The following is a 9,925-nucleotide window of genomic DNA, read 5'->3' on the forward strand; positions in this document are numbered from 1 at the left end:
TCATAATCTTTAGATGTCCCTACTAAAAAGGACATCACTTTTCACCGCTAGGCCGATAAATCAAAGTAACAAATAAAAATTACGGTGGTTAATCTCTTCATAAAGTTTCATATAATTTTCAACGAATTCTTGTCCTTAACTCTGTTAAACAGTATTCAGATTGAAGAGAAGATTTAACAGATTTAGTACAAGTTTTATAGTCTTTCATGAAAACGATATGACATTTGATATATCAAAAGATCATTTAATTGATAACTAAAAAAACTCAAAAAACTATCACAAAGTTTTGGTAGACTCACTAAATTACAGATAATTGTGGATGTTTTCCCCGCAACCTAGGTCGTGATCGCTTTAATTTTGCTTTCCCAAAATTAAAACGAACAAACAGAAATAAAAAGCTATTTAAAAAATCAACAATAAATATAGATTAAGGTTGCCAGATTGCCCGCTTGTATCCGGGTTTGCCCGGATATTCAATACTAAATTTGAGAACAGTCCGACCCGGCCCGGCTGCCCGGATTTCATTGAAAAATGCCCGGATTTTGCCCGAATTTATTCACTTTATTTGGAAAATTAAACAATAAAAAACATCAAACACCTTCAAAACAAAATGTTTTGAGCAAGTTTTATAAAAATAATCATGAAAGGTTTTTTGGAAGCCAAAAAACGGTTTAAAATCTATCGATATCGATGAGTTTTGATGAAAAACATTATTTTTCATTTTTTCTTGATTTTTGTTGAGGAATTTCTGAGTATTGAGAAATTTCCTCGGATATTGCCCGGATTTATGATCATCAATTTGAAATCCCGGATTTTGTCAGGTTTTTATATAAAAATTGCTCGGTTTGTCCGGCCAGGATACGCCCTGAAATAATTCTGGCAACCTTATGATAGATCCATATGCTCTTTGTTGCTATAATACTGTTGAAAATGTATGAAAACTTTGGTACTGCTTTATCTTAAAAATAAGAACAACAGAGCTCCATCAATTACCTTGAAAATATTGATAGAGAAATTTCATGCAAGCATTCTAACATGTATTTAAATGCTGACTCTTTTGAAACATTTCATGTTTTAAAACAAAGTAGGAAATTTATAATGAGTTTTCAACATTTTGGTTTTTAAATTTTTAATTTTCGAAAGCTTGGCACTGCTTAGAACGATTTTGATAAACGTGGCCTGTTCATAGATAAAACATTTTTGCATCTTTTGACCAAATTCCAGTTTTCAATTAGAGATACAGTGATAACTTGGGTTTATTGAGCTGAGATTTTAAAACTGATTGAACAAAAATTATTACAGTGCCAAAGAATGATGAATAATTTACCGGAAATACCGGTTTTTTACCGTCCTAAAAGTTGGTATTTCCGGTATTGGAAAATGGACGGTTTTACCGGTTAGACCACCCTAATTGAAAGAGAAAAGAGGTGCCGTACGTTTATTTTAACAAAATCCAGAGCTCATCAAATAAATTTAACCAAATTTCGCAGGGGAAAGTATAAGAATACGAGAAATGATTCTATGGTTATTAAAAAACCCTTTTCACCTTCCAGTGGGGGTTAAGAAATGGGAAAATAGTTCCGCACAAATTTTTGTATTACTTGAGAATTTATCCAACAAATGGAACCACATTTGAAATAAAAAGTATTCGAGTACAAAAATGTTTCTTTTTTTTTTAAAGAAAAATTCCATACAGTACAGAGCCATGAATGGGGGAGCTTTTTTCGCATAGTTTTGAAAACTTTTCAAGCAATAGAAACCATATTTTACATGAGAGATTAAGATTCATAACCCCTCCTTTTTTCAGAGGAGAAACGGGAAAAAGGAAAGTGTGTAAAGCTTGAAACCTTATCAAGCATATAGAGCCATATGTAAAATGTGATGTTATTTGACTACGAAAAATGTTGTTACGGCAGTTCGTGGACTCTCCTCACATTGCTGGGGAGAAAAGCAAATAATATCGAGTTTTTAATGTGAGATTTCAAAACAATAATTTTAAAACATGTGATGTGAAAGCTCTCATTATAAAGATATCGAAAAAAATTTTATAATGAAACTGTGTTCACACAATTTATTGATTTTTAAAAGGGGCAGCAAAGCACAGCGGGTAAGCAAGTTATCGATAATTGTTAAAAAAAAATAAGCCTGATTTAAAAATTAAAGTTTTGTAATTGGGGTTAAAAGCCTTAAGCTGAATTGCATTTATTAAAAAAAAAATTAAATAGGATCTTCTGATATTTAAAACGCCTACTCATTTTGAAAATAAAATCATATACTTTTTTATTTGATTCGGAGGTGCGGTATCGAAACCACATTGAAGTTCTCACCATATCCTTGAATTTAAGATATGACGTCACTGAGACTGGTTCGCAAATTCAAACAACAACAGATATTCCCCCCAACAAAGGAAATGTTTGATGTTTAGCTAACGGATGCATAACTGTCCACCCAGATTATCATCACCTATTGAAGTTTGCAACATGACCAAAGTTCCCACGAAGGATTTATTTTTTTCCTTTTTATTTCTCCCTTCAAAATAACATCTCCAATTCAGGTGGGCTAGCGCTGTCTGTTGGCGTTTGCATATTTTTGTCACCATGATGCGCTTGTGAAATGGTTCCAAAGCAAAGAACTAGGAAACAATCATTCGGGATACGGATAAATAGGTAATATCGATAGTATAAAAGGACCGTGTCCGGTTTCCGGCTGTATCAGTTGTGATTTCAAACTCCTAGAAGATTTCCCTAGCTTATATTGCTCCAACGACTAGTGATTATTGTGATTGAAAAAAACAATGGTTTGTCAAAGGTGAATATATGTAGAACAACAGATCTATTGTAAACTTAGGTTTTAGTGGGATGTCTAATAATTTTGTGATCCAGCTTACATTCATGAAAATTATTTGTTTTCGTTCGATTTGTAAATGTAAAATTATCACGAAGTGCTAGACCTAGGTACCTAGGTACTACGATTTTGAAAAGCCTTTCGCGTTTAATAGAGGTGTGGAATGAATATCAGTTTATTCATTATTGGCGATGGGTGCGCTCGCAATCCCGGTATATGATTTCTCATGTGTTAAACAGAGAAAGCAATAGCCTTCACTCCAATTTCACTCCGATTAGCTGTCATTCTTATGGAAATCTGTGTAAGAGTGAAGAGCAAGCTTTATTCTTTTTAGCAGGCCTAAGCCCAATTGACTTTTCTCGAATAAAACAGTCCAAGTCCAACCCAGCTAACACATCCCTCACTGGAACGTTGGGTGGTTTTACTCGGGCCTGACGGCTGCCAGCAATATTTATACGATAAAGTACCGCATTGAAGGAATAATGATTGGACAGAAGACGGAAAAATATACGAATAAAAGCCTGATTTTTTTTTGTTTTAAAATTCATTGATAAAATTTTCATTTTAATTAAAATTTTCTAGATTGTAAATTGTGTTATCTCCTTGTTTGAATCTTTCCAACATATTCTAGGGCCTCAAAAATCAGTATAAATTAGGAATAATTTGGCTGATTGCTGGATTAGCGCAACTAGTTTAAATTTTGTATGGAAATTTGTATCGAACAGATAAGCTGAAAATAACATATCTTTGCATCAATTTTATTTGTCCATGGCTACAGTTTTTGTTTATAGGAAAATGTCAGTTTAAGCTTGCTTACCTTTGAAGTACTTCCACGGAATGTTTTGAATAAAGTTCTCTAAACAAACAAACGCGCAAAGAAGCTATTGCAACTTTTGCTTTTTAAAAGAAGAGGCTGACCGACATGCTTATATCGGACGAGTGATTTCTGCAAGAAATATTGCTATTTCATCTCAAGATGCATACACTCAGAAAAATACTATTATGTATGCCATAAGATTCTCTTATGAAGTGGCGCCATAAGAAAAATTAATGAAATTCATAAGAATGTCTTATGACGCAAATGAATTCTGAAGATGAACGCCTACTTCAATGAGAGGTTGTTGCTTTTCATAAGAGATTCTTATGGAATCAGTAAATCACTTTCTAATAAGAAAAATTCTTGATATTTCGTGCTAAAAACATTCACTTTATTGTTTGCCAAATTCGTTTAAAATTAAATCCTGCATTGTCTCCATCAGCAGCGCATCAACCATCAAACCTTTCGTTTTTTGCCGATCAGCTTGCTGAAAAGTAAACAAATTATGTTTTTTATTTTACTAATATATTCAACGTTCACACCAAAAACATCAAATCGAACTTACCATTCCGGAGATAACAATAACATTTAACATTAAAGGAAAACTATAATAACTATGAACTGGCGATTGCTTCGTACTGTTAGATGATGAAAAAAAAACTGATGCTATGAATGAATGTGTTCATCATTTTTTCACAATGCCGTATCTTCTATTTTTCATAAGAACATCGTATAAAAATTGAAAGAATTTCATAAGACTCTTATGAAAAATTAGTTTGGACGCAAAAAAGTGGTTCATAAGATGTATCTTATGAAATTTATAATAAGATTTCCTCTGAGTGTACAGTTTCGTTGCAATCACAATTTGGAATGTTTGGCAGATCGTTTTGAGGCGAAATTAAAACTTTCCATCCAAAACTACCGATAGGAAATGCAATTCGGAACAATGTATTTAAACTCTTCTTCGAATTTGAACCACTAGACTCACCCACTCATATATTTTTGAAAGCAAACTACTACCCTATACATCATGGGTGGCCAACTTTTTCAACAGGCGGGCCAAATTTCAGAAATAAGATTGGCTGTCGGGCCAAAAAAATTGTTCTGGAATATAAAAAAAAAAAGTTTTTTGAAAACGTTATAAAAACATTTGTCTAGGTCACATCGAGTAAAGATTAAACATGTCAGATTGCCTGGATATTTAATACAAAATTTAAGAAACGTCCGGTTCATCTTTTTTGCCAAATCTAACAAAAAAAAAATCAAATTGTATTTTAATTTTTTTTTTCATTCATGCATCCAAAACGAGAATTTTTGAGTAATTTTTATTAAAATAGTCATGAAATGTTTTGTGAAAGCCTGAAATACGATTTAAAATCTTCTTATAACTTTTGATGGACATTTTTCAAGTTTTCTTGCTATTGATTTTCTATTGATATTTCCTGGAGTTTTGGTCGACAATTTTGAAATTAAATTTCCGGGTTTTGCCATGTTATGAGATGGAAATAGTGCGGAATTTTCCGTCCCGGATACGAGCAGAAAACATTCTGGCAACCTTAGCATAGATTCATCTTAATAAGTCGTTTTTGGTACTTGCATATTTTTACAAATTTTGCTTCATTTAAAAATTGTATAAATATTACGCAATACGAAATTAATCTTAATCTTAATAATTAATTATCCCTCCCAACTTATATATGTAAGTCAATAATTTCAAGGCATGTAAAATATTATCGATTTATTCATCCCAGAAATGTCAAATGGCGTGACTACAATGAACATAAAGTCAATTTTATGGTCTCCAAATATAATAAAAATGACCGCCCATTTTCCAAAGTTCTCAAGTTCACCTTTTTCCTTAGAAAAATTTAATACACAAAGTAAAAAAATTGCAGTATTGTTCTAATTGAATTTCACTGCCCAAGTGTGAATTCTGTCTAGTTTTTCATTACTGATGTTCATAAATACAGAGCAAGATGCCAATTTAAATATATTAGGATTTAGTTTAATTTTCAAAAATATTCCCTTTTCTGTTAAAGCTTAGCAAACAATAATTGAAAACATTTTCAGAGCAAACTTTCGATGTTATACATAATTTGCAAAAGTTATTAAATTTGGATGGATGAACGAAGTTGTTGAAATAGAAATCATGTTACGAATGGTTGAGATTGTTTTATATGTATAATTTTAATTAGGTATAATGTTGATATGCTTCGGTGATTTGTTACGATTTTAAAACGATTTCGATACGATCTTACCATCTTTCAGAGGCTATCCAAATCCTCAATATTAAAACTAGAGTCCGCTTTAATGCTCTATGCTGATATGTAGTCACCAAAACCCAATCGGGAAACATTGACAAATGTGTGATGGAATCTACGGATCACGTGTCAAGTAATTGTTTTTTTATTCAAATGATCGGTTTTGAGTCAATTACGCCAAACGATTCTCCATGTTGATTTTTTTAGATTTTTAAAATTATATTCGCATACTTTTACGTTCGAAAGAAAATTGCAAATGTTCGAAAAATGTATGGAAAATGGGCAAACACAACAATTCAATAGCATGTTTGTTTTCGTAATTAGTTGTTTTACACTTTTTACCCCTTTGACTTATATCACTTCAAAGAGATTTTCAGATCTCTGTTGTGAATTTAGTTAGAGTAGATTTAGATATATTTTTCCAAATTATAAACGCAGACCAAGAAAGCCGTTCAATTATTAGAACATGGCTTTTCCAAAAAGAGCTTCACGGGCCATCCATGCTATACATGTTTCTACGGCGCACACAGGGGTAAATGCACCTGATAAGCGATCAAAATTATTTGCGGACAAACGGAAAACGGTAGACATTTGATGTCTTCGCAACATTTTTATATTTTTTGATGATCTAATTCTTGAAAGAGAAAAGTGATTTTTTCACCTGGAAAGGAGCTATAAAAAATATTTCTTGAAATAATTTGTTTAGAGACTTGATGTCTGCACAAAAGTTATAGATCTTATTATTTTAAGCAAGTTTGTTGAAGACACCATCAAGATCGTATGAAAATCATTAAAGTTACGAGCATTTTAAAAAATAACGAGCATTTTAAGAAGTAATTTTGAGTTTCTATTTAATATCTTTTTTAGTATACAATTTACAAACTTGGTATAAATGAGAAAGTTGTTCAAGTTGTTGAAACACACAATTTTGTGGAACATTTCAAATACATATTTCAACTAAGAAAGGAGATATACTACAAAATATCCAAAATAATGCCTGTTTTCAGTAAGTTATAACCTTAAGAGTTCGGACGAGTTCGTATAATTTTTTGAGTGGGTTTTGTTGGTCAAGTTATTAGCTTTCTATTGATATATAAATTTAACATTGGTTTTGGATAGATTTTCTGCAAACTAGTAATCAATAATGCGCTTTTTCCTCTAGAAACACTTAAAATTGGAAGAAAAAGCCTCTCCATTTTTCCTGTTTTTATAAGAAAAGCTCATTTTTGATTGTTAGTTTGTAAACAATCTATTCAAAACTAATGTTAAATTTATATATCAATGGAAAGCTAATAACTTGACCAACAAAACCCACTCACAAATTTAAACGAACTCTTCCGAACTCTTAAAGTTATAACTTGCTGAAAACAGGCATTATTTTGGATATTTTGTAGTATATCTCCTTTCTTAGTTGAAATATGTATTTGAAATGTTCCACAAAATTTTGTGTTTCAACAATTTGAACAACTTTCTCATTTATACCAAGTTTGTAAATCGTCTACTAAAAAAAATATTCAATAAAAACTTAAAATTACTTGTTAAAATGCACGTTATTTTTAAAAAGGCTCGTAACTTTAATGATTTTCATGCGATCTTGATGATGTCTTCAACAAACTTGCTTCAAATAATAAAATCTATAACTTTTGTGCAGACATCAAGTCCCTAAACTAATTATTTCAAGAAATATTTTTTTCTATCTCCCTTCCAGGAAAAAAAAATCTTTTTTTCTTTCAAGAATTTGATAGATCATAAAACAATACAAAAATGTTGCGAAGACATCAAATGTCTACCGTCTACCGTTTGTCCGCAAATAATTTTGATCACTTATCAGGTGCATTTACCCCTGTATGCGGCTTACAGATCACGGTTCAACATATTCTAGTGGACTGCAAAGGATATGAATCTTCCCGGACCAAACACGGAATCCAAAATAGTTTGTTGAAAATACTTCAATAAGATCGACACATTGCATTCTAGATGTTCTAAAATTTCTAAGGCAATGCGGGAAAAGAAACGAATGACATAAAAGTGTACTAATGTCTGTTGTTAAGCCAAAAAATAAACTTTTGCTTTTCATCTTGAAATAAGCAGCCAAAGAAATTAAAAATCCACCAAAACTTAATATAATACTATTGATTACAAGAATTTTTTTATTGAATCCATTCGATAGAAAATGGATTGATAGCGTTTATTAAAATTTCCAAAAGAATGAAAAATCTACACTTTCAACTATTTTTTTATATAGGTTTAGGTAACTGTGATTTTTTTTTCAATTTTTTAAACAAACATGAAAACTTTATGTTTCCTCGAAGAGATTCCTTTAACTTTTCTAAGCCTTTAACCCTCTTTAACCCTTTTTGAGGATATGATTGCTAGCATAAACTTGATAGATTCCCCGGTTTTACCCACACTTGCCCGGATATTGACACAAAATTAAGGAAAAGTTCAGTCCTACACGGCTGCCCGGATTTCTATGAATAAGCCGAGGTTTTACCCAGATTTATACATTTTATTTGCAAGATTTGAAACTCGTATGGAGTTATTGTAGTTTTTTTTTATTTTGTCGTCCAAAAAAGAATTTTTTGATCATTTTTTACAAAATAATCATGAAAAGATCTTCGGAAGCCTAAAATACTAATGGAAAAAAAATCCTTTCAAATGTATTCCTCTTGACTTTTCTTGAATTGTTCCGTGTTATTCACTCTATTTGCCCGGATTTAAGGTTGAAAATTTTGAGATCAAATTCAAAAAATCAAAATAAACCGGATAAGCGCGGTCCGGAAACGTCCGCAAAGATTCAGGCAATCTTAGGTTAGCATCTTACAAATGCTAAAACCACCAACCAGCCCTACATTCCCCTACGTGTTTTCCTATCATTGAACTACCCAAAAGCTCATGGATGGTTTTCCCTTTTACATTCCCTTTCTAGGAGATTCCTGGAAAAGCTCGTCTGCGTTGCAATTCTGGCCGCCATGCTTGCCGTGGCGCTTTCGCAAGCTCAAGTTACATTTTCCCGCGACTGGAACGCAGGCAAGCGGTCGCTAGCGGAAGCAGGCCAACCCATGGGCGAGTGTGCTGCCATCAGGCGGTCGGTTGCCAACCTATGCACTGCGATCACGGTGAGTTGGGGGTAGTTTTCTATTTCGTTTTAATTTTTATCAAAGCTTTTTTTTTCCTAACAGCGAAATATTCAACATTTGACGTTATGCGAATCGAGACATCTCATGAAAAACATGCAAGCAGACGACTCGTCCATAGAAAATAGCAGTGGGAATAATATGCCGCTGTTCGGAAATAACCAGTTGTAAATACACTTCTATACAGACCGGAGTTTTCACATGTTATAGGACACGAGTAAAAAGGATAACAATGTACTGATTTTTTGTATATCTGCTAATAAAAATGCAACATAAATAGTAGCCATCGTTGTGTATTTAATATTTTTTTACTTAATCAGAAAATCTGAAATGAACACGCTTAAAAAACTTTTTTTTATTTGCTCAATGTTTCCGGAATAGTTTGACAAAAGAACCTACCTATTAATTAATATTTCGAATTGATACTCGTAAATAATGTTAAAAAAAATTATTTCAAATATTTGGAAAAAATGTATCACAAATTTGAAATCAATAATTCGGTATCGAATTTTGAATACGGCGAATGCGCCAACTGTAAACAAATCCAGATTATCACATAAATGCGTTAAACTCTTTATTTTACATCCGAAAATATGATCTCCTTTTAATTTTTCTTATTATAGTGAAGTTAAATTTAATTTTTTAAATAAGGCGAATAGCTTTTTTATGAGTGTGTAATCCCACAGTTCATTCGCCCATTTCCCCTCAAAATTTCGTCGCGAACAAAAGGGCCAATAGTTATTTCGAGATGGAAAAAGGGCACTGAAGTTTTTGAAATTTGTTTTCCCAGGACGAGGAGAAGCACAAATCAGCATTTATAAGATCGTTGAATGTGCTAATGTGTTAATGTGATCATTTGGACCCGC

At 32.2% G+C, this 9,925-nt stretch overlaps 1 protein-coding gene across 1 annotated transcript; it reads left to right on the forward strand.

Moving 5' to 3' along the window:
* Positions 1-2,695: 2,695 nt before the first annotated feature.
* Positions 2,696-9,341, forward strand: LOC129760587 (adipokinetic hormone/corazonin-related peptide-like). The gene is made up of 3 exons (XM_055758245.1): positions 2,696-2,808; positions 8,852-9,041; positions 9,105-9,341. The coding sequence occupies exons 1-3, from the start codon at positions 2,795-2,797 to the stop codon at positions 9,228-9,230; spliced, it is 330 nt and encodes a 109-aa protein (XP_055614220.1). The 5' UTR covers positions 2,696-2,794; the 3' UTR covers positions 9,231-9,341.
* Positions 9,342-9,925: the final 584 nt, after the last annotated feature.

The sequence above is a fragment of the Uranotaenia lowii genome, unplaced genomic scaffold, assembly GCF_029784155.1.
Source record: "Uranotaenia lowii strain MFRU-FL unplaced genomic scaffold, ASM2978415v1 HiC_scaffold_670, whole genome shotgun sequence".
Classification (NCBI taxonomy): domain Eukaryota; kingdom Metazoa; phylum Arthropoda; class Insecta; order Diptera; family Culicidae; genus Uranotaenia; species Uranotaenia lowii.

Excerpts from the sequence above, each read along its gene's own strand:
- LOC129760587 (XM_055758245.1), top strand. Across the intron at positions 9,042-9,104 it reads ACCTATGCACTGCGATCACG|CGAAATATTCAACATTTGAC; the intron begins GTGAGTTGGGGG and ends TTTTCCTAACAG.